Genomic DNA, 27,407 nt, shown 5'->3' with positions numbered 1-27,407 from the left:
GCTGGCGCCGGCGGGCGGGGCCACTTCCGGCCGCGGCGTCCGCTTCCGGTGCGTCCCGGGGAGCTCCGCGGGCGAGGCGGGCGGCCAGCCGGGGCCGCGGGGGCTCCGGCCAGGCTCGCTGCTGCCCTGGGCGCCGCCACCATGGGCAAAAAGCACAAGAAGCACAAGACCGAATGGCGCTCGTCGTACGAGGGTGAGGCTTGAGGCCGCGGGCGCGCTTTGTGACGCCGGGCGGGCGTTCGCGGCGGCGGGGCTCCCGGGGACGCGGCTCCCGAGCGCCCGGCCGCTCCACTCCCCGCGGCGTCCTGGAGAAGCGCGCTGAGCGTCTCGTGTTCCGAGGTCTCCCGCCGTTTCCCCGCCTGTGCCCTGGTCCTGCCGCGCCCGGCCCCCTGTCAGGGACGCCGCACGGGGGCGGCTGCAGGGCAGGAGCCGGGGGACAGGAGAGCGGTCTGGCGCGCGCTCCCTGACAGAGACGGAGGGCCTCCCTCCTGGCTCCCCGAGGATAACAGCCTGAGGAGAGGGAAGGGAAGGGGAAGGAGCGCCCTGCCACTGCCTTTCGCCGGGCATCTTCCCCGATGGTTCTGGCGTTCGCCTGCGGTCCACCTTAGTTCAGCCAGTCCCCCCTCTTCCTGGGCCTTGGTGTTCTTCCTGTGACTCCCACCTTGGAACGGCCATGCCCCCGTCTGGGCAGTACGTGTCTTGAAGCACCGTAAGCACACAGGGTGAAGGCACCACCTCTGCCTACAGATTACGCAGACAAGCCCCTGGAGAAGCCCCTGAAGCTGGTCCTCAAAGTCGGAGGAAGCGAAGTGACGGAACTCTCGGGGTCAGGCCACGACTCCAGTTACTACGATGACAGGTCGGACCATGAGCGGGAGAGACACAGAGAGAAGAAGAAGAAGAAGAAGAAGAAGTCTGAGAAGGAGAAGCACCTTGACGACGAAGAAAGGAGGAAGCGAAAGGTGAAGGAGGGCGCCCAGAAGGCCTGGGGGCAGGCGGCACAGGTGCTTCCCCGCCTTGGGAAAGGGGCGCTCTGTCTGTAGCCAAGCGCGCACCCCACAGAGTCAGTCGCTTCAGTTCTGGCTGTTGGTGAAGCGGCCGTCGCCTGAGCCCTGTGGGGGGGTTGCTTGTCAGGGCGGGACCCTGGAGCAAGAGGAGTCTGGAAGAGGGCTTTCTCTCTTGGCTCCCCTGAGAAACAGGAGATGTGTTTAAAGCTGCTTGGTTGCTCTCACTGCCTTGACCCTGCCTGACAGGAGGAGAAGAAGCGGAAACGGGAGAAGGAGCACTGTGACACGGAGGGGGAGGCGGATGATTTCGGTCCTGGGAGGAAGGTGGAGGTGGAACCGCCCCCCGATCGGCCAGTCCGCGCCTGCCGGACGCAGCCAGGCAAGTGCTGGTGTCTCCAGATCCTGGAGCTTTAAGCTGGTCGCTGTGATGCAGTAGTCGGCTTCCTCTCCTTCGACAGAAGGAGGAGGGTCTTCTCTTCTGGGGCCTCACACAGAGCAGCTGAACCTCAGGCTCTTTAAACTTCTAGAGCTGGCCTTGGCTCACCCCTGTCCTGCCTTTTCTTTTTTTGAGTCCCTGAGCTAAGAAGAAGTTCATCGTAACAGGGGGAGGTTAGTGCTGAGGTCAGTTATTTAGGCCATTGAAACGTGCAGCTGCACTGCCCCCAGCAGAGGAAGGCTTCCGGAACGCTCAGGACCCTGTGACCTGTGTTTGGTCACTTCCCTCAGTGCCCTTGGGTGGTCAGGAGGGCCTGGGTCGGAGGCAGGTTTGCTTTCCAGGCATTTCTTTTCTTTGATTTGCTGGGGGAGGTGGGAGGTATTGCAGTCATGGAGTGTTGTTTCCTGATGCCACCCCACCCCTATGTGGAGTCATTCCTGTGATGAACTGGTGGCGCTCAGGCCCGTGGGAGCAGAGGTCAGGCACAGAGCAGCGCACCTGCAGAGTTACTGCAGTGACAGGTAATTACGCGCTCAGTCTGGTTACCTGCCTGTTTGAGGCCCTACGACTCGCGTTTCCCCAGTGTTCCGGAAAAGCCAGTGATCTCATGATGCTTTCTTGGACCTATCCTGGTCACTCTCAGGGGGTCACTCTTATGGGCCTGCTAGTCTGCGCTCATGTTGCCCTTTAGCCCTGGAATGAGCTGTTTCTCCAAGGAGCCCTGGCTCCTTCCCGACGAAACCGAGATCTGGGTGCTGGGTGTGGACCCCAGTGGACGGAGCCAAGAAAGACCACACATGCATACTCTTGTAGAAGGAAGCCCATACTGACCTCTTGGTTTACATCTCCCAAAACCATGTTTTCACACTGTGGGTCCAGGGGCGGAGTTCACAGTAGGAGTCTCCACAGGAGCTCCTCTGTGGGGTGTACTTTATTCCCATTTTACAGATGAACAATGGCCTGACCAAAAGTTTAGAACTCTCAAGTGAAGTGGTATCGGTGCATCCAGGGTCAACTTCTATGTCCACAGCCTTTGCTTGCTCCTCCTCACCTGGTCTGGACTGTGCCAAGAGGGAGAGGGGCCGGGGACAAGCTGATGAGTGTAGCTCCCTGTGGTGGTTCTGAGGAATGTTGGCAGCCTGAGGGGTTTGGGGGACCAGTGCCGGGGGTGCAGCCGAGCTTTGTGGGGACCAAGGCCGCGTCTGCTTGTCTTCATACCCAACTCTCATTTGAACCTAAAAAAGTGTGAAACAGGAAGTAGGTAAATAAGTACCATGAATTGGAAGCCACTTTCTAGTGAAGTGATAATGAAGTCCTTTAATCCAGTTTTTTTCTGCTTTTTAAACTATCAGCTGAAAACGAGAGCACGCCTATTCAGCAGCTGCTCGAGCATTTCCTGCGCCAGCTCCAGAGGTAAAGAGCTTGTGCAGGGACATTTGGGCTGTCTTCTCTCTGCGGCAGGCTGGCCCCCCATCACTTCACCTCTCCTGGGGATGTCCAGGCCGCTGGGGTGCACGTACCGTTGGGAGCAAAGCTGGGGGACCCAAGCACCCCTCCGTGCTCCATCTGCCGTGAGTCAGCACGGGGGTATCAGAGACGCCCTGATGTAGCTGTCACGGCTGGAGCCAAGGATGGTAGTTTTGGAATTTTTAGTGTATCCAAAAACAATTTTAAGGAACGTAAATTCCATTTGTTATTTTTAAGAAACAACCTTAAAATTTGGTCAGTTGTATCAAATGTTTTACTGTGAGAGATTTTGTTTTTTAGTGGTTTTCCAGTGTAAATAAAGATGTTTTCTGTTTTCAGGAAAGATCCTCATGGGTTTTTTGCTTTTCCTGTCACGGATGCCATTGCTCCTGGATACTCGATGATAATAAAACATCCGATGGATTTCGGCACAATGAAAGACAAAATTGTAGCTAATGAGTACAAGTCAGTCACGGAATTTAAGGTGCGTTAATTTCAGCTCCTGAAATCATCGTGAGGAAGCTCCATGTGTGTTCACGTCCAGTGGATGCTTCCTGCGTCTTCGGTCTTTTCCAGTCTCAGGTGTCTGTATGTGCTGCACCAGCACGGCGTCAAGGAGGTGGGTGGGCTGTGGCCTTCTCCGTGTTTTGGTCTGGAGCTGGCCTGGCCCGCATGTCGCTCCCTTCAGGCGCGCTGCTCTTTAAGCTGCTGTGCTGGCGCGGAGAGACGTGCTGCCCAGCAGGGGCGCGTTCCGTGTGGCCTGGCTCCAGAATGGGTGTTTATAGAAACATAATTTTCCTGATGCTTAGTTTTGTCTTGTAATATCTGAGAGTTTAATTTTTTTTAGGATAACATATTTTTATATTTTCTGAGTACTATGTTCTTAACTCTTTTTTTATTAGCGGCTGTGAAAGGTATGGCTTGTTGGCTTTGAAACTCAGGGGAAAATCAAAATGAGTGCTTGACAGCACACGACAGCATCATTTAGAAAGGGCATTCGGTTTCTCTCTTTGGTTCAGTAAACTTTGCAAAAGCTTGGCTTTTCTGTTTTTACTGATTGGAGGCATTTCTGAGGGGGTTTGCTGACCTGCCGGAACAACACAACAGACTGAGGAGAGAGTGAGAGAAAAGGAAAGTTTCCATAGGCCGATCAGGCAATACCCCCACGGGCAGGCAGTTAACAGTAATCCGTGCCCTGCCATCCTCGACCTTTCGTACCTGGGAGCCCCCAGTGTGGTCACTTGCCCAGTGACAAAGCCAAGATGCGAGTAGCATCCACCTCGTTCTCAAGAGAGTTTTGCACCCATCACAGTTGGGCCCTGTAACGGGGGGGGGGGGGGCTTTCTGGCATCAGTCCCAGCCCTGGAGACCCTGGCACAGCGACCCGAAAGGGGTCCAGGTAGCGCCCGCTCCATTAGTGTGGTTGGTGTCGGTGGTCATTGTCCATCCTGATGTCCAACTCACCTGTGCCAGGTGGGTGCCAAGTGACTTGGTTAGCATGATATACAGGTATTTCGTTTAATGTGCTTTTAGTGTAAGTTGCTCACTGAGAGGGAAGGTGTGTTTCTGACGGTACCAGAGTAACTATCTGTAGACATAGTTTTGAATTCTGTGGAGAAACCCCAGTGGTAGAGGGCATGCCCACCTCTCCTCCCCTGTTGCTTAGAAGAGCCAGGTGTTGGCTCTCGCTCCTGTGTACGTCTGAGCTCCTCCCAAAGAGAGGGAGGAGGCTGTTGGGAAGGAAGCGAGGGACCTGTTGCTTTACTCCTCTGACATGCATGTGTCACACTCAACACCAGGTACAGACTGTGGCACACTTCCACTGGAATACTTTTTATGCAAGTAAAGACCAATCAACAGTTACGAAAATTTTTCAGAAAAAGTTTTTAAAAATTATTCTTTAATTACTCAGCCATAAAAAAGAATGAAATGCTGCCATTTGCAGCAACATGGATGGACCTAGCAATTACCATATTAAGTGAGGTCAGTCGGACAGAGAAAGGTAAGTATTATGTGACATCACTTATATGTATTTATGTAATATGTAACTTTGCTGTACCTGAAATGCAGTTTTTTTTAACATTTTTTATTGATTTGTGATAATTTTACAATGTTGTGTTAAATTCCAGTGTAGAACACAATTTTTCAATTATACATGAACATATATAGTCATTGTCACATGTTTTTCTCTGTGAGCTACCGTAAGATCTTGTATATATTTCCCTGTGCTACACAGTATAATCTTGTTTATCTGTTCTACATTTTGAAATCCCAGTCTATCCCTTCCCACCCTGCAGTTTTTTTAAAATTGAAATATAGTTGATTTAAGTGTTGTGTTAGTTTCACATATATGGCAAAGTGATCCAATTTTTTGCATATATGTGTGTTCTTTTTCAAATTTTTATTACAGGTTATTACACAATACTGAATACAGTTCCCTGTGTTATACAGTAGGCCCTTGTTCATTTTATGTATGATAGTGTGTATCTGCCAGTCCTGAACTCCTGATTTATCCCTCCCCCTTTCCCCCCAACCATAAGTTTGCTCTCTATGTCAGTGAGTCTGTTTCTGCTTTGTAAATAGGTTGACTTGTATCACTTTTTTAGGTTCCACATGTAAGTGATACCGTATGGTATTTGTGTTTCTGTGACTTTGTTTAGTATAATGATCTCCAGGTCCATCCATGTTGCTGCAAATGGCATTATTTCATTCTTTTTTATGGCTGAGTAGTATTCCATTATATAAATACACCACAACTTCTTCATCCAGCCTTCTGTCGATGGGCATTTAGGTGCTTCCACGTCTGGGCTATTGTAAATAGTGCTGCTATGAACACTGGGGTGCGTGTGTCTTTTCAAATTCGAGTTTTCATTTTCTCCAGATAATGTGCCCAGGAGTGGGATTGCTGGATCATAGGGTAAGTCTAGTTTTAGTTTTTTAGGGAACCTCTACTGTCCTCCACAGTGGCTGCCCAGTTTATACTCCCACCAGCAGTGTAGGAGGGTCCCTGTTCCCCACACCCTCTCCAGCATTTATCCTTTGTGGACTTTTTGTTGATGGCTATTCCGGCTGGAGTGAGGTGACACCTCATAGTGGTTTTGATTTGTGTTTCTCTAATAGCAATATTGAGCGTCTTTTCATGTGCCTGTTGGCCACCTGGATGTCTTCTTTGGGGAAATGTGTGTTTAGGTCTGCCCATTTTTGGATTGGGTTGTTTGCTTTTGGATATTGAGTTATATAAGCTGTTTGTGTATTTTGTAGATTACACCCTTGTCGGTCACGTTGTTTACAAATACAGTATTGTAAGTCAGCTGTACTTCAATTCTAAAAGGTTTATTTTTTAAATCAAAGAGCCAGATTGTTTTCCACTCCATTTCAGCCTCTTTTGATAGGATTCTCAACTCTTTGCTGTCACCTGTGTGATGTTTCAGACATGACGGGTTCTTTCCTTCTCCTTCAGGCCGATTTCAAGCTGATGTGTGACAACGCCATGACGTACAACAGACCAGACACCGTGTACTACAAGCTAGCCAAGAAGATCCTCCACGCCGGCTTTAAGATGATGAGCAAAGTAAGATGCCTTCTGACGGCCAGGGGCCTCCGCCAGGCTCCTCCTCACTTCTTTAGGCCAAAACAGAAACACAGCAAATGACACACTTCTATCCATGCGTCACTGGCCATCGCGTGGGCCCTTCCACACTAGCGTAGACCTCCCAGCCGCCCTCTCCTCCAGGCACCTCCTCTTCTGCTCCTGCACGCGGCCTGGCCACCCCGTCTCCTGTAGGGTTGGTGCAAGGCTCCAACCTGTTGGTCTGACTGGACCGCAGCCTGCCCTGCAGGTTTGCTTTGAGCGCCGCTCTCTGAATCCAGATGGCTGTCCTGGCCGTCCCAGCAGCCTCCCCGATCTCTCCCGTGAGCCGGGCTGCGTGCGTCAGGTGGCCAGGGCAGTGCTTTGCGCCTGAGCAACCTGTAGGTGAGGCGCGGCTCGTGCCCTCTGGCCTGTGCCTGCCCTGCTGACTCTGCCCCTTGGGCTGCCCCACCGTGGAGGGCTAGCGGTTAGGCCAGGTGAGACCAGCCCCATCCCATGCCATCGTCACGGTGCCTCGGCTGGAGGGAGAGGTAAAGTCCCTGCTGCTCTGTGCTTTCTGATTCTAGGAGCGGCTGTTAGCTCTGAAGCGCAGCGTGTCGTTTATGCAGGACATGGATTTCTCTCAGCAGGCAGCTCTTCTGGGCAGCGAAGACACAGCCGTCGAGGAGCCTGTTCCCGAAGTCGTGCCTGTGCAAGTAGAAACTGCCAAGAAATCTAAGAGGCCGAGCAGAGAAGTCATCAGGTAACGGCCGGCCGCCTGGGCCCACTGCTCCGCGGGCTGTGGGCGAGGAGGTGCTCCCGTGTGTTGCCGTGGCTCATGGGTGGTTGGGCCACACGTGCAGCCTGGTGGGAGCGTGCCCTCCACAGGAGCTGGGTCCCTGTGCCAGCCCCAGGTCTCGCCAGGCAGCTGGGACATAGCTCAGACCCAGTGCCCAGAGGAGAGGGGCCCTGCTCCTTCGCCCATCTTGATCGTGAGCGAGGGACATGGTGGGCGGGTGATGAGTGTCACTGTTAACACCGGGGTGTCAGGAGACCTGGGCCCTGAGGTTAGTTGTACGGGGCGTTGACCTTTCCACATGCCAGTGCACCACCATCCTGCAGCCAGCACGTCACTTGTCCTGGGAAGGGTCCCCTGAGAGACATAGGCGGCAAAGGCTGGGACAGCCCCCCACCACGTGTGCGCTGTGTCCCAGGTGTGGGCGCCAAGCCCATCTGTCGGCCCTGCGCAGTGCCCCCACTGACCTCACTGCTGTTCCACGTGCGTGCTGTTTAACAAGTACTCGTTGGCCCTCTGCTCCCAGGAAGTGCCCTCCATGCAGGACCTGCGCGGGGTGTCCCAGGGACACAGTCGTGCCGCATTGGCAGCCAGCATGCATCATGGTGGGGAGGTTGCTTCTCTCGGCACGCCGCCCCAAGCTCTCTGCTCCTGCTGCTGTGAAGCCGGGACCTGCAGGAAGGCGGCCCTGCCACAGGCTCCAGGTCCCCACGGAGGCCTTGCCCCATGGCGCCTTGCAGGGACTCCGCCCACCCCTGCAGCCCTCCCTCAGGGCTAGCGCCCGGGTCCTCCTCCCACCCTGGCCCAGCCCACTGCCACCGCCTCAGGGCCTCAGCCCTGCGTGGGGTGGTTGTCACTTTTGCTGGTGGCCCCTGGAGTGACTGGAGTGATGCTGTAGTGCAGGAAGCTCCCGACGAGTCACATTTTTTCTCTTGCTCTTAAAGCGATGAAGCGGGCAGGTGCCTCATCAGAAACGCTGACTCTGACTCAGCTTAGTGAAAGCGTTCGTTTGCTGTGGGTAGAGGTTACGGGAAGGAATTTAAAGTGCGCTTGGCGCTGCCCCCAACAGCCTTCTGGTGTGACCTGGCGTGGGCATTAGGGACTGACCGGGGCTGAGGTGTTAGCTGCCTGTGCGCCTCCTGGCGACTTGGGTGGTATTCCTGCCTCACAGCTGCGTGTTTGAGCCGGAAGGAAATGCTTGCAGCCTGACCGACAGCACCGCAGAGGAGCACGTGCTGGCCTTGGTGGAGCACGCGGCCGACGAGGCCCGGGACAGGATCAACCGGCTCGTCCCCGGGGGCAAGGTAGCACCCCCGCATGGCCGTGGGCTTTCTGCCAGGACGGTGGCACAGCTGTCACCTTCTAGAGGTGACCGTCAGGTCTTGACAAGTATCCGGTCGGAGCTGAACCCGTGTTCCAGGGGTGCCCTTGTCCTCCCTGGCTCATCTTGGGATGCAGACAGCACGGGGGGACCTCAAGGGCAGGAAGGGTGTGGTGTGCCTACTGGCAGAGGTGCTGACCCCATCACTGCAGAGGCTGAGCCCCTTTCCCTATGTATCATGTCTCTGCCCCACCACGGTCACTTACGGGCCTGACCATGGTGTGACAGCCGTGAGCCTGTCCAGAGGCTGCTGGTCCTCAAAAGGAGGCCCCACCATTCCTTGAGCGCCTGCCCTCTGACACGAGGACGTCCTAGATTGGCCCCTACAACGGAAGTAGTGTGAGTCACTGCATGTACAGTTTCAGACTTCCTCGAGGTCACGTTAACCAGGATGCGGTGGAATTAACCCTAGTGTGTTTTATTTGACCTGATGGATCTAAAGTCTTATTTCACGTGCAATCCACAGGAGACCTTACTGGGCCTCACAGTATTTTTTCGTGCTGAGTCTGTGAAGTACACGCTGGGTTGTGCGTAAAAATTTTAAAATGGTAGTTTGGATGTGGCAGGTTGTATAAAACACATGAAGTTTAGCCGCACCTGTTTCTTTTGATTTCTGACGTGCCTGCTAGAAAGTTTGCGGCCCCCGTGTGGCTTGCGTCAGAGTTCTCTCTGTTGGGCCCTCTGCTCTGCACCCCTGTTGCCCTTCAGTCCTGGAACCAGCGTTTCTCCACGGAGCCCTGGGTCCTCGGTGGAGGGTGGCACCAGATACCGAGGCCTGGGCGCTGGGCAGGCACATGCGTGTTCACATTCACCCACAACTGTGTTTTGCACAGTAGCCTCCACGTTGTCCAGCACCTGCTTCAGATCTGCTCTGCTTTTCTTTCAGTTTTGTAATTCTGCAGTGAGAAACCTGACATCTGTCACCCTTAATGCACTTACTCGATCAACAGTGACCAATCTCCCCCCACCCCCATGCCCTGCACACCTTGCTCAGGACCTGGTTCCCCTCCCAGGCCGCTGCTCCTACTTGGACACCTGCCACCCCACACCCCACACACAGTGCCTCCCCTTCCTGGGCCCTCCTGACGGGAGCCTGTGCAGGAGGGGCTGGTCTTGTTTGGTGGCTGGTTAAATGGAAGTAAGTCCCCACGTGCTGTGGAGGTGGGGTGTCTGGGCCTCTTGACCAGTGTCTCGTGCCAACTTGTTCTGTCCGGGCTGTTTCTGGGGTCTCAGGAGCTCCTCTTAGAGGGGTCACGAGGAGTTTGATCGCACATGAGTGCAAGTGGGTCTTCAGTTAAAATCCAGGGAAGGTGTGAGGGGCGTCTTTTGGTCTTGTTTGTGGGAAATGAGTGACCCCGTGGCCGTTCGGGATTTACCCGAGTCAGGCCACGCTCACAGGCCTCTGCTCAGCCGCGGGAGCCTAGGGCTGCCCGGGGGCGGGACTCAGGCCTGCTTCCTCGCAGATGGGCTACCTGAGGAAGAGCGGGGACGGGAGCCTGCTGTACAGCGTTGTCAACACAGCCGAGCCGGATGCTGACGGTGGGTGCCCACGCACATCCTCCTGCCCGTCACATCCCGTGACCTGGAGACTGTAGCCTGCCTGGGGGACCCTTTCCTGGCCCCATGCCTGTCTGGTGTCCCGCCCCTGCACGCTCCCTTGGCAGGACACGGATGTGGTCAGCGGACAGGGCGGCCATGCCCGGGGTTGGGGGAGGGTTCCCCATCCGGATGAGTGGGTGTACTCGGCGTTCACGATGGGTGTGGAGGGTGCGTGCTGACCACTTTGACATTTAGCTGGAACGGATCCTGACGTTCTCGATAGAAGAGCAGATGGGTGGTCTACGCTTGGAGAACGTGGGATGGTCCCCTGGGGGACTGAGGGGTCCCACTCAGCCCATGCAAGCAGCACCCACAGCACAGGAATGTGCTCTCGGGTGTCCGAGGTGGAGGTTCTCTGTTGCTATGACTGCACATGGGGGGCGCAGGGGTCTGCTGTGTCCTGGGACTGTGGGCTGACTGACTGCAGAGTCAAACTGCAGTGCGGTTAGGGTTTGAGGGGGCAGCCGGCTTCTGCAGGCCTGACTTCAGAGGGGCTTCCCAGGGAGCCCCCAGGCTGCCCGCCTGCCCACTGCACTGCCCTGGGCCAGGGGCTCCGAGACCACGTGCTCACGGCCCTGTCCGCTTGCAGAGGAGGAGACCCACCCAGTGGACCTGAGCTCACTGTCCAGCAAGCTGGTCCCAGGCATCACCACCCTGGGCTTCCGGGAGGAGCGGAGGAGCAGAGGTGAGTGTGCGCCACGGCCTGCCCACCGGGGTTGCCCCCATGTCCTGGCTGGGAAACTGACCGCAGAAGTAGGTCATCAGAAGTCTCGGGACGAGAAGCCGTCTCCCCAGCCCTTCGGGTGGGTGGGTTTCCTCCTGGCGCATAGAGGCCGCCCTCCGAGACGGTGGTGGAAATTTCATTTCCTCGACGAACCATCACATTTCATCCCCTTGGAGGCTTGTGACGCTGCCGGCAGCAGAGAGAGACCGGAGCGTGAGGCTCTCCCCAGAGTGGGTGGACAGCATGGGCGCCTTGGCTGCGTGGGTGCTGGTGCCGGGCTCTGTCTTGTGTTGGCATGCTCGCCTGCACAGCACTTCTTCCCAGGGATGTTTGGCCATGTCTGGGGACACTTTGATTGTCACCCTGGGGTGCTCCTGGCATCTAGTGGGTCAGGCAGCGATGTTGCTCCCTCTTCTGTGCCCAGGACACCGCCCTCCGGCCCCGAGTCCCCGCGTGTCCCCTCGGCAAGGGCAGCCCTGGGGATGTGCCTGTGGCTGGTTGTGCGCGGAGGCGTCTGTGGGTGCAACCTGTGTCCTCACGTGTGCCTCCCCTCTCCCAGTCACGTTTCTGTCCAGCGCCAGCACTGCACTCTCCCTACACAACAACTCGGTGTTCGGGGACCTGAAGTCCGACGAGGCGGAGCTGCTGTACTCAGCCTACGGGGACGAGACGGGTGTGCAGTGCGCACTCAGGTGGGTCGGGGCGGACATGCAGCATGGCCGGAGCCGTTTTCCTGTGGGTGGTTCGGGCCAGTTTGTGGGTTCCAGGAAGGTGGTGGCCCAGGCTGCAGCTTGAGGAAGAGTGTGTGTGACCCACTGGCATGTGTAGTAACAGTCGTACACAGGGTGGCCCTGGTGGCTCTGCTCAGGCCGCCAAGACAAGGCTCCACGGCCGGCCGCTCAGACCACAGTCACCATCTCCCGTCCAGGAGGCTGGAGTCTGAGACTAGGGGTCTGGGCTGGATCTCCTGGTCCTTGGCCTGAGGGCACCGGTCTTCCCTGGGTTCCGGTGTGGCCATCCCTCCGCGAGTCCCTGTCCCCACCTCTTTCCTGTAAAGACACCATTCTAACTTACCACCCCTAGAGGGTTTGTCTCCAAGGGTGGTCACGTCCTGAGGTACTTGGGGTCAGGGCTTCACTGGGGGAGTTTTGGGGACAGTTCAGCAACTCACCGGCTAAGGTGTCAAATTAAGATCATAGACGTAGCACTGCGTTTCTGGGGAACTCTTTTGTATTGTTTTCTGTGACAAAGTAGAAGTGAATCACTCCTGCAGAGCTGCAGTAATTTCTGTGGGGAAAGTAACAGCCTTGCTGTTCTCTTCAAGAAATGGAGTCTGTCCTTATTAGATCTGCATCTTACTCTAAAAAGAGTGCAGAACGTGACTGAGAAACACACGGGGTGCGCCGCTCGCTGACAGTGGGCGGAACCCAGGCTGGGCCCTGTGTGTGAGAAGAGGTGACAGTGGAGACCCAAGGACAGGATGGCGTCACGGTCCTCCTGCTGCTCCCTGTGAGCCTGCCACCTGCTCATGGCTCTTTAAGGGCCCCAGGGACCCCGCCCCACCCCACCGCAGTGCCTGCTCCCGCCAGCCGTGGCCCCAGGACAGCGGCCGCCCCGGGTGCTTTGTCCAAGGAGCTCCCGGCCAAGGCGCCCGGGCTGGTTTTGCTCCCGGGTGCGCTGCCGCCCTCCCTCTGTGTGGGAGCCGCTCGGAGCCTTCCCCCGGCTGCGCGGCTGGGACAGGGCCTGTCTGCCGTGTCCTCTCTGAACGCTCTAGTTAGTTGTAGTTTGGTTTTTTGGAAGTCGGAACAGCTCTGAGAGGTGTTGGGGAGGGTCTTACTCCCTTGCCCTCCCCGTGTGGCCCCCACACTGTGTTCTCAGTCTACTTGCATTTTTAAAACCAAAACAAACAGGTGTGGAAACGCTCCTGTTGTGAGGTTAGCATGAGGTACATCTGTGTGCGAATACACTCTTCTTCACTTGGGTTTATTTTTACCAGGTTTTTCCCGAGATGTTCATAGGTTTTTTGGGTCGGGGGCCACTTTGAAAATCTGGTGAAGACTATTGTCCACTCTCCAAAACCACTCCATCTAGGGGGGCTGTGGCTCAGGGAGAAGCTCCCCTGTGGAGGGACGTCTGGGGCATACGGCTGGGATGGCATGTGGGGCCCTGACCCCCCCCCCCGGCCCCATCTTGTCGCGGCCCCCAGCCTGCAGGAGTTTGTGAAGGGCGCAGGGAGCTACAGCAGGAAGATGGTGGACGACCTCCTGGACCAGATCACGGGCGGAGACCACTCTCGGATGCTGTCCCAGCTGCGGCAGGTGGGCTGTGCCCGGCGCTCCCGTGGGAGGAGCGTCCAGCCTGGGTGCGGGTCGGGGCTCCTCCCTCGCTGGCTGTCATTTACCGTTTGTCTTCACTGTGAACGGTCAGATATCCTTCCAGGAAGCTGACAAGTACTGAGGCCCCTGGGGCGCACAGGGTTCCTGTCACTGTGCAGCCATGCTTCTTCCGGACGCTGTCGTTGTCCCTCGTCTTGAAGTTTCCTTTGCTGTTTCTCAGAGGACAGATTGGCTCAGGTTTTCTTCATCTGAAGAAAGTCTTTATTTTACCTTCATCTTTGAAGCTCGTCTTCCCCGGGCGTGGAGGTCCAGGTGGACGTCTTTTCCTCTGCGTACAAAGACGTCTGACTTGCATCGTTTCTGAGGACGTGTCTGCAGTTGCTTTTATCTCTCTCCCACGTGTAACGTGTCTTTTTTGGTGAAGATTGAGGATTGGCAGACTGGCCCACAAGCTAAGGATAATTTTACATTTTTTGAAGATTTAAAAAAAAGAGAAGGTGCTGCAGCTGGTGTGGGGCCGCGAAGCCCACGTGTTCGCTCTCCAGCCGTTTGGAGAAGAGGCGCGGCCGCTGCTCTGGCTGCTCCTGAGTGTTTGGCTTCCTGCCTGGCGGTGCAGTTGGTCCCTGTGTGCGTGACTGTGTGCGTCCTTGTGTCTGATCTGCTTGACGTTTGCCGAGCTTCTTAGGCCTATCAATTTGTAGTTTTCCTAAAATCTGGAAGATTTTCAGCCCTTGTTTCTTCAGATGTAGTTTCTGCCCACACCCCCCTTCCGTCTTCCTAGGTTCCAGTCTGATCACTTTTCTGAACGCGAACCACATTAGAGTCGCGTAAATGACGTCCAGTACTGACACGTGCACGTTGGCGGGAGCTTGTGTGAGGAGATAGTGTTAGTGTTTACTTTTTCTACTTAAAAGTTGTGAAGTTTCTAACACAAGCAAAGCTCAGGGACATTATCTTGAACAAAAGATCACAGATACAGAAGCATGTGGGCTGACTGTTCTAGGTATGTTCACAGAACAGGGGTGTGTTAAGGACAGGCTCCTGCCAGGTTACAGGACAGCAGCTCAGTGCAGTGAGTGGGCTGTGGTCACAGAGTAGTGGTCAGATGCATGCCACCTTCCAGGCTAATCCTCCTCCAGGTTAAGCCACCGGGCCGGGTGATTTACCTGAATTGCCCTGGGACCAGTGAACCATGTCTGATTTTTTTCTTTTGTTTTATGCCACCCAGGGCTGTGGACCCAAGGTTGGGGTGCTCTCACTCCATCTCCTCGCCCCAGGGTGGTCTTGTGGGCCCTCAGCTCCCAGGTCTCAGGAACCAGGCCCCTGTGGGCCAAGTTAGTGACCTCACACTGTCTCACGCAGGGCTGCCGGGATCACAGCATGACGTGATCTGACTTGACAGCTCAGAGCTGTGGCCAGGTGGGTGATGGGCTGTCCTTCTTTGTAAAATTGTTTCAGAAAACTTGTTCTTGTCTGTCTTGCTTTGCAGAGGAGAAACGTCCCGATGAAGCCTCCTGACGAAGGGAAGGTGAGTTACACGGCCAGTTAGTAGAAGCCTGGTAGTCAGGGTCTCCGTAAGGATGGTTGTGTTTGGCTTTTGAGATGGGGTGCTTGAGAAGAGCTTCATGCTTTAGTTAGAAACTGGTGAAGTTGCTGACGAGATGATGTGGTGGTCCCCCGACCCCCAATTGCAATGACTGGGGGTCAGGGTGTGAAGCCACGTACCACGTGTGGGCAGAGGAGTTTAAGGTGCTTGAGGGGCGGCCCACGCGCCAGGTAGCGCACTTCATCTCTGGTGCGGGGGTCGCCCAGCTCTCCTGGCAGGCGGAGATGCCAGCCTGCGGTGCTGCCAGGCCGGTGCGTGTGCACCGTGTGCTCGGAGCGAGACTAGGCCCTGGGGCCTTGCCCAAGCCTGGGACACATGCTTCCTATCTGAGGAAACTGTCCTCTGTGGTCCAGCCTTAGTTTCCTCTCCTGCCCTGGAGTAATGTGCGCACGTGGGCACACCCATCTTTGTACATGGCCATACCTGGCTGTGCTCACGCCCCATGTTGCCAGGACACTGGGCAGGGCGTGAGGCCCAGGCTGCGGGGTCACCAGGCCTCGGTGACGGGCCCACCCTGGGCAGAGCATCAGGTGCTTATCTGGATGGGGGCCCTCTGAGCCACGGATACCCGGGGATGGTGCTGTGGTTGTCTCCTGTGAGGTGTGCGAGGTGGCCTGGGTGCTGCCGGGGTCTCTGGGTGACGCAGCCCTGCACCGTCTGCAGAGGGCTGGGACAGGCTGCAGGTGCCTTGAGCGGGATCCACACACCCTGCCCAGCATCAGGGCCTCTGCGGGTCAGTGAGGGAGCTCCTGTCACCTTGGTCGTGCCCACCCCTCTCCTCGGCTCCACTCGGCCTTCCCCTGCATGTGGCTGCAGCCTGGTGTGGACACGACAGGCCGAGGCTGAGGCCTCTGCCTCGCTCAGCTGGCGGCGCCTGTGCCCTCACGGCATCTAGCAGCCTGTCCCGTCAGCACTCGGCTCCCAGGCCTTTCCTGCAGATGTAGTGTTCACGACGCTTTTATTTTTTTCTTTTAACACCTTTATTGTGATATGGTTCCTGTCCAGTAAACTACACATATTCCACATGTACACTTTGATGAATTTTGATAGCTGTATACACCCACAAGACCACCACCACAATCAACATAGCTAATATTTCCATCTCTCCCCAAGAGATGCAGATCTCGAACTCCCAGTTTATCCTTCCCACCGTCTTTACCCCCTGGTAACCGTAAGTTTGTTCTCTGTGTCTGTGAATCTCTTTCTGTTTTGTAGATAAATTTATTTGTGTCTTTTTTTCAGATTCCATGTATAAGTGATACCATATGGTATTTTTCTCTTTCTGACTTACTTCACTTAGAATGACCATCCCAGGTCCATCCATGTTGCTGCAAAAGACATTATTTCATCCTTTTTTATTGCTGAATAGTATTCCATTGTATATATACCACAGCTTCTTTATCCAGTCATCTGTCGATGGACATTTAGGTTGTTTCCATGTCTTGGCTATTGTAAATAGTGCTCCTGTGAGCATTGGGATGCATGTGTCTTTTCGAATTAGAGTTCCCTCTGGATACGTACCCAGGAGTGGGATTGCTGGATCATACAGTAAGTCTACTTTTAGTTTTTTAAGGAACCTCCATACTGTCCTCCATAGTGGCTGCACCAATTTACATTCCCACCAGCAGTGTAGGAGGGTTCCTTTTTCTCCACACCCTCTCCAACATTTATTGTTTGTAGACTTTTAATGATGGCCGTTCCGGCTGGTGTGAAGTGATACCTCATTGTAGTTTTGACTTGCATTTCTCTAATAATTAGTGATATTGAATATCTTTTCATGTGCCTGTTGGCCATCTGTATGTCTTTTTTGTAGAAATATCTATTTAGGTCTTCTGTCCATTTTTTGAATGGGTTGTTTGTTTTTTTGATATTAAGGTGTATGATCTTTTTGTATATATTGGAAATTAGTTCTTTGTCAGTCACATCATTTGGAAGTATTTTCTCCCATTCTGTAAGTTGTCTTTTCATTTTGTTGATGATACTGTTAGCTGTGCAAAAGCTTGTAAGTTTAATTAGATGCCATTTGTTTATTTGTGCTTTTATTTCCATTACTGCAGGAGCTGGTTTGAAAAAAATATTGCTGTGATTTATGTCAAAGAGTGTTCTGCATATGTTTTCCTCTAAGAGTTTCATAGTATCTGGTCTTACATTTAAATCTTTAATCCATTTTGAGTTTTTTGTTTGTTTTTGTATGTGTGTGTGTGTGCGTGTGTGTTTGTATATTGTGTTAGAGAATGTCCTAGTTTAGTCCTTCACAGGTAGCTGTCCAGTTTTCCCAGCAGCGCTTTTCTCCATTGTATATTCTTGCCTCCTTAATTAGTTAACCATGAGTGCGTGGGTTTATTTCTGGACTTTTTATATCCTGTCCCACTGATCTGTGTGTCTGTTTTTGGTGCTAGTACCATGCTGTTTTGATTACTGTAGCTTTGTAGTATAGTCTGAAGTCAGGCCCGTTCCTCTTTCTCAAGATTGTTTTGGCTATTTGGGGTCTTTTGTGTTACCATACAAATTTTAATATCTTTTGCCCCAGTTCTGTGAAAAGCGTCATTGGCAATTTGATAGGATTGCATTGAATCTGTATATTGCCTTGGGTAGTGTGGCCATTTTAATGATACTGAGTCTTCCAGTCCAAGAACATGATATATCTTTCCATTTGTTTCTTTCATCTGCAGTTTCCTTCATCATTGTCTTACAGTTTTCAGAGTACAGGTCTTTTGCCTCCCCAGGTAGGTTTATTCCTAGGTATTTTATTCTTTGTAGTGCTTTGGTAAATGGTATTGTCTCCTTAATTTCCCTTTCTGCTATTTCATTGTTAGTGTATAGAAATCCAGCTGATTTCTGTATATTAATTTTGTATCCTGCAACTTTACCATATTCATTGATGAGGTCTAATAGTTTTCTGGTCAATTCTTTAGGGTTTTCTACGTATAGTATCATCGTCTGCAAATAGTGACAGTTTTATTTCTTTGTTTCCAATTTGGATTCCTTTTATTTATTTTTTTTCTCTGATTGCTATGGCTAGGACTTCCAAAACTATGTTGAATAAAAGTGGCGAGAGTAGGCATCCTCATCTTGTTTCTGATCTTAGAGGAAATACTTTCAGCTTTTCCCTGTTAGATAAGATGTTAGCTGTGGGTTTGTCGTATGTGGCCTTTATTATGTTGCGGTGTGTTCTGTCTGTGCCCACTTTCTGGATAAATGGATGTTGAGTTTTATCAAGAGCTTTTTCTGCATCTGTTGATGATCATGTGGTTTTTATTCTTCAATTGTTAATGTGGTGTATCGCATTGATTGATTTGCAGATATTGAAAACCCCTGCATCCTTGTAATAAATCCCACTTGATCATGGTATACGATCCTTTTAATGCATTGTTGGAGTTGATTTGCTAGTATTTTGTTGAGGATTTTTGCATTTATATTCATCAGTGACATTGGCCTCTAATTTACTGTTTTTGTGATCTCTTTAGTTTTAGTATCAGGATGTTGATGGTCTCATAGAGTGAGTTCTGAAGGGTTCTTTCCTCTGCAGTTTTTTGGAGTAGTTTCATAAGGATAGGTGTTAACTCTTCTCTAAATGTTGGGTTGAAGTCACCTGTGAAGCCAAATGGTCCTGGACTTTTTGTTTGTTGGGAATTTCTAAATTACTGATTCAGTTTCATTACTGGTAATTGGTCTGTTCATAGTTTCTATTTCTAACTGATTCAGTCTTGGCAAATTGTACCTTTCTAAGAAGTTGTCCATTTCTTCTGTGTCGTCCTTTTTGTTGGTGTATAGTTGCTCGTAGTGACCTCTTATGATCCCTTGCATTTCTGTGGTGTCAGTTGTAACTCTCCTTTTTCATTTCTGATTTTATTTTCTTAGGCCTTTTTTTCCTGATGTGTCTGACTAAAGGTTTATCAATTTTGTTTCTTTTTGAAGAACCAGCTTTTAGTTTCATTGATCTTTTCTATTTTTTTTTCAGTTTCTATTTCATTTATTTCTGCTCTTATCTTTATGATTTCTTTTCTTCTACTGACTTTGGGGTTTGTTTATTCTTCTTTCTCCAGCGGCTTTAGGTGTAAGGCTAGGTGGTTTACCTGAGCTTTTTCTTGTTTCCTGAGGTGGGCTTGTGTCGCTGTAAGCTTCCCTCTGAGAACTGCTTTTGCTGCATCCCAGAGGTCTTGGATCATTGTGTTTTGTTTTCATTTGTCTCAAGGTATTTTTGAGTTCCTCTTTGATTTCTTCCGTGGTCCACTGGTTGTTTGGTAGCGTATTGTTTAGCCTCCACGTGTTTGCAGTTTGGGCAGTTTTTCTTTCTTGTAATTGATTTCTAACCTCGTAGAATTGTGGTCAGAAAATATGCTTGGTATGATTTCAGTTTTGTTAAACTTGCTGAGGCTGGCTTTGTGGACCAGCATGTGGTCAATTCTGAAGAATGTTCTGTGTACACTTGAAAAGAAGGTGTATTCTGCTTTCAGATGGAATGCTATATACATTATCAGTTAAGTCCATCTGGCCAAATTGTCATTTATGGCCTCTATTTCCTTACTGATTTTCTGCCTGGCTGATCTGTCTGTTGATGTGAGTAGCGTGTTAAGGTCCCGCACTATCACTGCATTACTGCCTATTTCTCCTTTTATGTCTGTTAACAATTGCCGTGTATACTGAGGTGCTCCTGTGTTGGGTGCATATATATTTACAGTTGTCACATCTTCTTGGATTGACCCCTTAAGCATTGTGTAGTGTCCTTCTTTGTCTCCTCTTGAGTTCTCTGAACATCTTTGCCATCATTCCTGTAAACTCATTCTCAGATAAATTGCCTGTCTCCTCATCGCTTATTTCTTTTTCTGGGATTTTATCTTGTACCTTGGCCTGGGAGATATTCCTCTGCTGCCTCATATTGTCTATCTTTCTATTTGTATTTTTAGGTAGGTTAGTTACATTTCTTGAGCTTGGAGAGGTGGCCCTCTGTGGGAGACAGCCTGTGCGTCCCAGCAGTGCACTCCTCTTTTGTCATCCGAGGGCCAGGGTCCAGCTGGTCCCAGTGTAGAGTCTGGCCTGTGTTTGTGGCTTTGGGATTATTGTTTTCTTATTTCTAGTATCTTCCCCTAGTGGGTGAGGCTGGACTAGAGGCTTATGCAGGGTTCCTGGCAGGAGGAGCTGGGGCCTGCTCACTGCTGGGTGGAGCTTGGTCCTGGACCTCTGGTGGGTAGGGCCGCGTCTAGTGGCCTTTGTGGCTCAGGAGGTCTGCTGACGGGTGGGGCTGTGCTCCCACCCAGTACGTTTGGCCTGAGGCTTCCCTACAGGCTGTTGGGTGGGTCTAGGTCTTGGTGCCAATGATCCAATCACGATGTCAGCCTCCAGGAAAGCTCATGGAGATGAACATTCCCAGAATGCCTGCCACCAGCTTCTGTGTCCCCTTAAGTGAGCTGCAGCCGTCCCCCACGTCCCCAGGAGACCCTCCAGATCCAGCAGGCAGGCCTGGCCCAGGTTCCTACGAAACCACTGCCTCTGCCCTTGGACCTGGTGCCCACTAGACTCTGTGTGAGCTTCCCAAGGGAATGAAGCCTCTGTTTCCCCCAGTCCCTGGGGCTCCCGGAGCTAAGCCCCCTGGCCTTCACAACCAGACGTCCTGGGGGCTCCTCCTCCTCCCAGTGCCAGAGCCCGGGCTGGGGAGCTGACGTGGGGCTCAGAGTGCTCATGCCTGTGGGAGGGCCTCTACACTCAACTGGTTTCAGCTTGTGGGTCTCCCACCCCCAGGGATATAGGGCCTAGTTACATTGTGAACATACCTCTCCTACCATCCTGCTGTGGTTCCCTCTTTATGTTTCCATTGCAGAAGATCTTTTTTGCTAGGCTCCAGTCTTTTTTCACTTGTGGTTTGTTGTAGTCATGAGGAGAGGCAAGCTCGTGGTCCTGCCACCCAGCCATGATGACCTGAGATCCCAATGTTTACGGTTCTTTTAGATTTAACTTTTTTTTTAAACATTTTTTACTGATTTGTAATGATTTTACAATGCTGTGTCAAACTCCAGTGTAGAGCATAATTTTTCTGTTATACATGAACGTACATTCATTGTCACATTCCTTTCTCTGTGAGCTACCGTAAGATCTTGTATATATTTCCCTTTGCTACACAGTATAATCTTGTTTATCTGTTCTACATTTTGAAATCCCAGTCTATCCCTTCCCACCCCGTTAGATGTAACATTTTTAACACACTCAGAAGCATAGGTTTTCAACAGCGTCTTGGGATGTAGGTCCTCACACGTGACAGGTTAGCGGAACTGGCCAAGGAATAGGTGAGCACGGCACTTCCCTGTAGGCGGCCGGGGAGCACAGGCTGAAGGGCGCCTGGGTGTGTGTGTGTCTGCGTGTGTGTGCACACACATGTGCCTGTGTGTGCATGTGTACACGTGTGTGCCTGTGTGTACACTAGCTGTTGTCTGTTGTGCTGAGGAGACCTGAATGCCCTTTTACTGACGAATAAGATGTGAGCAAACCAGTGTTTTCCAGATTGTCTTCACCAGCTCCCAATGGCGTCACGCTTCAGGGTCGTCAGGCGAGCTGTGAAGTGGTAGCCTCCGTGTCGGAGGAGCAGGGGCTTTGGCTCTGCCCTGGGTGCGTAGCTAGTAGCTGTAAGCCTCAGTCTCTGGTGAGGAAACGGTGGCGGTGGTGGGTTCTGTAGGACTTGGTGGTGACAGTCGGCCCAGGGGCCCAGCGCATCGTGGGCTCTGTGACGCGAGCTCAACCTGTTTGCCCGTGGCCTGAGCCAGCACTGTGACAGTTCCTCTTGGGAGAACAAGAACCAAGTGAACCAAGCTAGTTCCCAGGCCGCTCAGGCCAGGACAGCCGGGTGCCCCTTGCTGTGTAGCCGAAGCCTCCACTCCCTCCTTCGCGGTTCCTGTGACTTGCTGGGTGGCAGTGGACCCCTGTCCCCACTGTGCAGGCCGGAGAGGGCCTGTCTGACGTGGAGCCTCAGGAGAGGGCTGGAGGGCAGGCCTGTGGCCTTAAGTGTGTGTCGTGACGTGCGGGCTTGTTTGCTCTTCCGTGTCACGCGGGGAGGGCACTGTCATTCGACAAGAACTTCCCAGCAGTGACTTAGGGTTCAGCAGAAGCACGAATGTGTGTGACTTGACAGAACTGAGGGCCTCAGGGTGAGGTGGTGCCCCTCCCTTAAGGTACTGAAGACGGCCCCTCGAAGACTCACTCCGAACTTAGCAGCATGTCAACTGTAAGATCCTAACGTCCTGAGAGCAGCACACCGGGGTGGGAGATCGTGTGTGTGGCGGAGAAGACGGCCGTCCTGAGTGGCGTGGAGCGGGAGTGGGTGTTGGGGAGGGCTTCCAGAGAGGAGAGGGGTATGCCGAGGGCCAGGAGCGCGGTCAGCCACAGAGTGCACCCTCTGGAGGGATGCGCACCCTCCGGACAAAAGAAGGAGGGAATGTGCTGGTTTGGAATCCGCCGCGCCTGCTGGGGGGCTCCTGAAGAAGAGCCCGGGCCCTTCAGGTCTCGTGTCCCCCCCGGTTCCCTCAGCGCCCGTAGGTCCCCAGAGGCAGCAGCCGTCATGGTCGATGCAGGTAGAGGCGCCCGCTGCTGAGCTGAGGCCCCGAGGGCCCTGGGCACAGGTGGGTCCTCCCCGCGCCCCAGCGTGGACACGCCGTCGCAGGCCTGTCCTACCTGTGGGTGCGGGGCTTCCTGCTCGCATTACCTGCTGACTTGGGAACACCTTTTCTTCTCTCTCCTGCAGGCTGGAGACCCTCTAGGGGACGGTGGCTCCGCCCTGGACTTCATGGCCGTGAAGTCGTATCCGGATGTCTCTCTGGACATCTCCGTGCTCGGCTGTCTGGGTAGGTTGTGCCGGGTGCTCTGTGCGGCCCCTGTGCTGCCTTTCTGCACAGCCGGGGGTGGGGGTGCTGCCCGACCCTGCTTCTGGCCCCCCGTCCTCAGAAACACCCTCCCCGGTGGCTCCGGGGGACCTCAGGCCCCGTCCTCAGGGCTCATCCACTGGGCAGTGGATTGTGCGTAGGCACGGTTGTGTGTGGTCCCTGGCCGACCCCCTCGGGGGAGGTGCCTCTATGCTCCCCGTAGACCCCCTCGCCCACCACTGGCACAGCCACCCCACTCCTGGGGACCAGGGGTTTTCATGCTGCAGCTTCCTCCCCCCAGGCCTGCTGGACACGCTGTGTGCTGCCGCAGTGGTCTCCCCGACAGCCTGTCTGGAGACATCTTTGGGGTCACATGGGATCTGGAGCTTCTGGCGTCAACTGGGGAGAAGCCGGAGATGTTGCTGAACACTCTCAGGCCCCAGGGCAGCCCCAGAGGTCACTGAGGCTGGGGTTGGAGGACCGCCCTCGGTCAGCAGGGCGTCCGTGAGACCGTTTCAGAAGGCACAGGCCATGTCCTGCCACCACCCAGCCTGACAGCCTCCGCCTGTGGGTGGGAGTGTTTGGACCTTCCGTGCTCAGTGCAGCTACTGGCCCAGTGGGGTTCCAGTCACCACCTGTCGTCTCCTATATTCCCAGCTGACCAGGGACCACCCCAGCTTTGGTGACTCCCCGGGACTCGGCACGTAGTCACGGCCACGGCTACAATAGTGGAGAACACAGGCTGCGGGGTGGGTTGGTGGGAGTCCGCGGGTGCGCCGCCTGCCTGGCCTGCCCCGAGCCCAGACGCGGGGGGTGCCAGCGGGTGACTGGCACAGCGCACATGGGCTGCACGGCGGTTGGCCACAGCCCGCCCCTCAGTCGCGCAGGTGGGAGGCCCCTCTTGGGCCGGCTGTGCCTTCTCACCGACTCTGCCTTTTCTCGGGCTGCGTCTGAGTCTTCCTCTTGACCACTCGTCTCCGGAAGCTTGGGTCGTGCGGGCCCCGGTCTGCTCTCCTGGTTTGCTCTTCTTGGATTGTGCTGAGCTTGTCGGACCCGGAGGGCTGTGGCTTCTGTCAGATGTGGGGGTTTGGCTGTCGTCTCTTCATCCGCTGGGCCCCTGACTCTGCCCATTTGCCTCAGGCCTTTTTCTCTCTGCTTTGCTGCTTGCCCCGTGCGGTGGCCTGCAGGCCCGGGGCCTGCCTTCCACGGTGACCAGCTCAGCCCCCGGGGCCCCTGCAGACACCACTCCCGCTGGCTTTCCTGCACCTTCCCCGTCTCACCTCGTCACGTGTCCTCTGCCTTTTTGAACACGTGGCACGTGTCCCCGGTGCTGTCCCCACATCTCGTTTGCGAGGTTCCTTCCTGGGGGGGCCGCACATCCCTGCTTCTCCGCCTGTCTGGTTGTGGTTTTTCGGGGGTCAGACTCGGGGGCTACCTGTTGGGCGTGAGGTTGGTTGCACGCCTTTGGGTGCAGTGGGCCTGTCCTGACAGGCCGTTAGGCACCTGAAACGCCAGACCCGGTCCAGCTATTGTTTGAGGCGTTCTCGGGGCGGAGCAGAGCCGGTGTCCAGTGCAGGCCGCACCCTCCTGGGGGCTCTTGGACCCCCCCAACCCAGCCCCTAGGGGTCCCAGCTCGCCCAGGCGGGCCTGTGCCTGCCTGGTGTCTGCAGGGCCTCCTCTGCTCACCGCCCTGCTTCCTCCTGCTCAGGACAGGAGAGCGGCGCCTCTGTGTCCGGAGGCTTAGATGCGACATGGTGCTGCGGCCGCCGCCCACCCCATCGTGGGCTGTGCCGCCCGGCCTCCAGGCTCTCCCCGTGCCCGGCTCCACTCGGGGTGCATGGTGACAGTGAGGCCCACGCTGTGGACCGGAAGTGCAGGCCAGGCTGGGCCCATGCCGTCGTCCCATGTTTGCAGGGAAGGTGAAGAAGGAGCTGGACCCTGATGACGGCCACCTGAACCTGGACGAGACGGCAAAGCTCCTGCAGGACCTGCACGAGGCACAGGTGGAGCGCGGGGGCTCCCGGCCGTCGTCCAACCTCAGCTCCCTGTCCAACGCCTCCGACAGGGACCAGCACCACCTGGGTGAGGGGCACCGGGAGGGTCCTGGAAAGCCGGGGCTCTTGTGGGTGCCCAGTGCAAGTCCGCAGGCAGGGCCCTGGCCCCTGGTCACAGCAGATCACCACGGCTGCCCCGAGGTGCGGGTTCGAATGGAGTCAGCCTTGCACGGGTGCGGGTCCAGGTGCTGGCTGTCTGTGGGTTGTGTCCAGGGCCGAGGCTGTGGGCCCGGCGGCCTCTCGGAGCTGGGCATCGGGAGCGTGGGTTTCTCTCTGCTGTTCCTGCTTTTCGTCCTGGAGCAGCGTGTGGACAGGCGTGCTCCTCCAGGACCCTCTCTTGGGGAGAGCTCATGACCTTTCCTGGGCTGGGGACCCCATGGTTACTGAGCGAGGGCGGGCAGCTGTTTCAGGCCCCTGCAGGGGTGTCACAGGCCCGCCAGGAAGGGCGGCAGACACTTGTCCCCTGGCCCCGTGAATGAGCTTGGTGGTGTGTCCCTGAGCCGCTGTCTCAGCCCCCAGGCACAAGTGCTCAGCTACTCTCGCACACAGTAAATCTTGACGTGTTTGGGGTGAGGTGGATGATCAGCTGTAGGGATTTGGCTGAAACGGTTTGAATAAGGACCAGCATCTTTGGGCCTGTTACCCTTGTGAGAGGTGGCACGCAGAGGAGCTTCCAGGTGACCCTGGGTCAGCTCCAGGGATGGGGACTGCAGGATCCTAGTGGACTCAGTGACCCTGGAGCTGCTAAGGGCTCGGACTTGTCTGCAGGGCCCCTGGCCAAGGAGCCCTCGTTCCTGTGGAAGCAGCAGCCGTGCTGTGTGGAGGCTCAAGGCAGAGTGCTTTCTGTAGGGTGGCCATGGCCACTGCTGGGGAGAGACGCCCTCTGCCCCTCCCGGGAGCAGTGAGGGGTGGCCTGGACCCTGGGAGCCGTGGCTCTGTGGCTGAGACGCTCTGCTGGCCTGGGCTCTGGCAGCTGTGGTCCTGCAGACACATGGGCCTCCTGGGCCACGAGGGCGTGTGGAGATCCTTGGGGTGAAGTGTCTGTCTTCCCACAATTGCAGGAAGCCCTTCTCGCCTCAGTGTCGGGGAGCAGCCAGAGGTGACCCACGACCCGTACGAATTTCTTCAGTCTCCAGAACCTGCGGCCTCCACGAAGAACTAGCCTTGTAGTGGTCACTGATGAGTGTTTATTTTTTAAGTTTTTATTTGCATGTACAGAGTTTTTGTCACGAGACAAAAAGTTTGGTTTTGTCCCCTTGGGCGTGCGGGAAGCAGCCCCGGGGAGGTGGTGAGTGTCCCTGAGGTCCTGTCAGCCGCGCAGGGGTGCAGTGTTCCTGCAGAGAGCTGCGGAGGTCACTCATAAAGGGTGTGAGACCAGATTCGGAAAAGCTGGTGTGGTCTGTGTCCGAGCTCCTCAGGGTCGGTGAGGTCCTCCTCTGGACGCACCGGTCCTGCCCCACGCCCTCCGTGAGCGGCCCTCAGGAAGTAGACGTGGGTGGTTCTCTCTGTCCCGTTGGGGGTCCTGCCTGTTCTTTGTCCTCCCATGTCCCCACATTTCTAAGGCAGGTCTCGAGGGTTATGTGGGAGGGAGGGTGGCCACCCCTCCTAGCCTGGGACAGACGGGAGGTGGGGCAGCGCCCCCTGGTGGCCTTTTAACCCGCGTGTGAGGGGAGGAGTGCATTCTGTGGGAAGACGGGCCTGTCCTGCCGAGTACGACGAAGTGTTAGGTGTCCGTAACACGCCCTTTGTTCTGGATGTGTTTACTGGATGCCTGTTTGTGTGTGCAGAATATACATACAGATCTTAATAAAAAGATTCACTGTGTGATTGCACGTGGTTATTCACAGCGTCGCTCGGTGTCCACTTGAGTGACTTGAGTAAAAACCTATCATGTAGGTTGGAGGTGCTCCTTCCTCCCGGTGTCTCCTGCCGTCTCTCGGCTTCTGGCCCAGTTCCTGGCATTGCAGTGATGTCCAGAGTGGCTCTGCCACCACTGGACTCAGGAGGCGGGGCCCCACAGTGCAGCCTTGTGGGCGTGGGTCCTGGGGCCCCTTCGGAGCCCTGCTTCTCCCTGGCCCGCAGCCTGAGTTCTCCAGTCTGTGCTAGCGTGACTGGGGGTAGGGCTGTGCTGGGCTGTGAGGCCCAGACTCCCCGGGGGTGTGGGCTCCACCCTAAGGGCTACGTCAGACAGAGTGGACACGACCCCCACCCAAGCATGGGAGAGGCTTCTGCCTCTGGACCCAAGCAAGCCGTGGGCACACCCTAGGGGTGTCGCAGCCATGAGGTGGGGCATCTTCCTAAGGACACCGGCAGGACCCCAGCCGACACCCACAGACACTCTGGGGATCAGAATGGCTATCCAGGTGGCCGGGGTGGAGGGGCCTCGGGGCCACACTGGCCAGGCGTTGGCCGCAGGCCAGCCCAGCAGGCCCTCAGGTGCCTCAGCCCAGGGGACTCGACTCGCCGAGGAGGGCAGTGCCGGGAGGTGGAAACCACGCCTCACCGAGAACAGACCAGCAAGGGCGTGCGTGAGCGCCAGGACTGTGCTCCACCTCCGTCCACTGCTGCCCGCCTGCACCTCACCTG

At 54.9% G+C, this 27,407-nt stretch overlaps 1 protein-coding gene across 14 annotated transcripts; it reads left to right on the top strand.

Moving 5' to 3' along the window:
• The first annotated feature begins 42 nt into the window (after nucleotides 1–42).
• On the top strand, nucleotides 43–26,645 carry BRD9 (bromodomain containing 9). 14 transcript variants are annotated; one of them, XM_064479160.1, is made up of 17 exons: nucleotides 43–193; nucleotides 748–962; nucleotides 1,254–1,386; nucleotides 2,796–2,856; nucleotides 3,250–3,394; nucleotides 5,792–5,827; nucleotides 6,371–6,481; nucleotides 7,129–7,241; nucleotides 8,446–8,578; nucleotides 10,119–10,194; nucleotides 10,844–10,939; nucleotides 11,538–11,670; nucleotides 13,185–13,296; nucleotides 14,804–14,842; nucleotides 22,650–22,749; nucleotides 24,682–24,962; nucleotides 25,883–26,645. In XM_064479160.1, exons 1-17 carry the CDS (start codon nucleotides 142–144, stop codon nucleotides 25,922–25,924), a joined length of 1,878 nt encoding a protein of 625 aa, XP_064335230.1. In that variant the 5' UTR covers nucleotides 43–141; the 3' UTR covers nucleotides 25,925–26,645. The 14 variants fall into 14 exon arrangements, with proteins under 14 accessions (XP_064335230.1, XP_064335240.1, XP_064335225.1 ...); XM_064479170.1 differs by having other exon boundaries at nucleotides 7,126–7,241; nucleotides 24,682–24,849; XM_064479155.1 differs by having other exon boundaries at nucleotides 7,126–7,241.
• The last annotated feature ends 762 nt before the right edge of the window (nucleotides 26,646–27,407 follow it).

This window comes from Camelus dromedarius, chromosome 3 (genome assembly GCF_036321535.1).
Source record: "Camelus dromedarius isolate mCamDro1 chromosome 3, mCamDro1.pat, whole genome shotgun sequence".
NCBI lineage: Eukaryota > Metazoa > Chordata > Mammalia > Artiodactyla > Camelidae > Camelus > Camelus dromedarius.
This window is presented reverse-complemented; position numbering and strand designations above follow the sequence as displayed.

Bases quoted from the DNA above. Each gene is read 5' to 3' on its own strand.
- BRD9 (XM_064479134.1), top strand. From the start codon at position 142: ATGGGCAAAAAGCACAAGAAGCACAAGACCGAATGGCGCTCGTCGTAC. The intron at 1,387-2,795 runs GCAAGTGCTGGT...TTAAACTATCAG, and splicing joins CGCCTGCCGGACGCAGCCAG to CTGAAAACGAGAGCACGCCT. The intron at 24,963-25,882 runs GTGCGGGTTCGA...CCACAATTGCAG, and splicing joins ATCACCACGGCTGCCCCGAG to GAAGCCCTTCTCGCCTCAGT.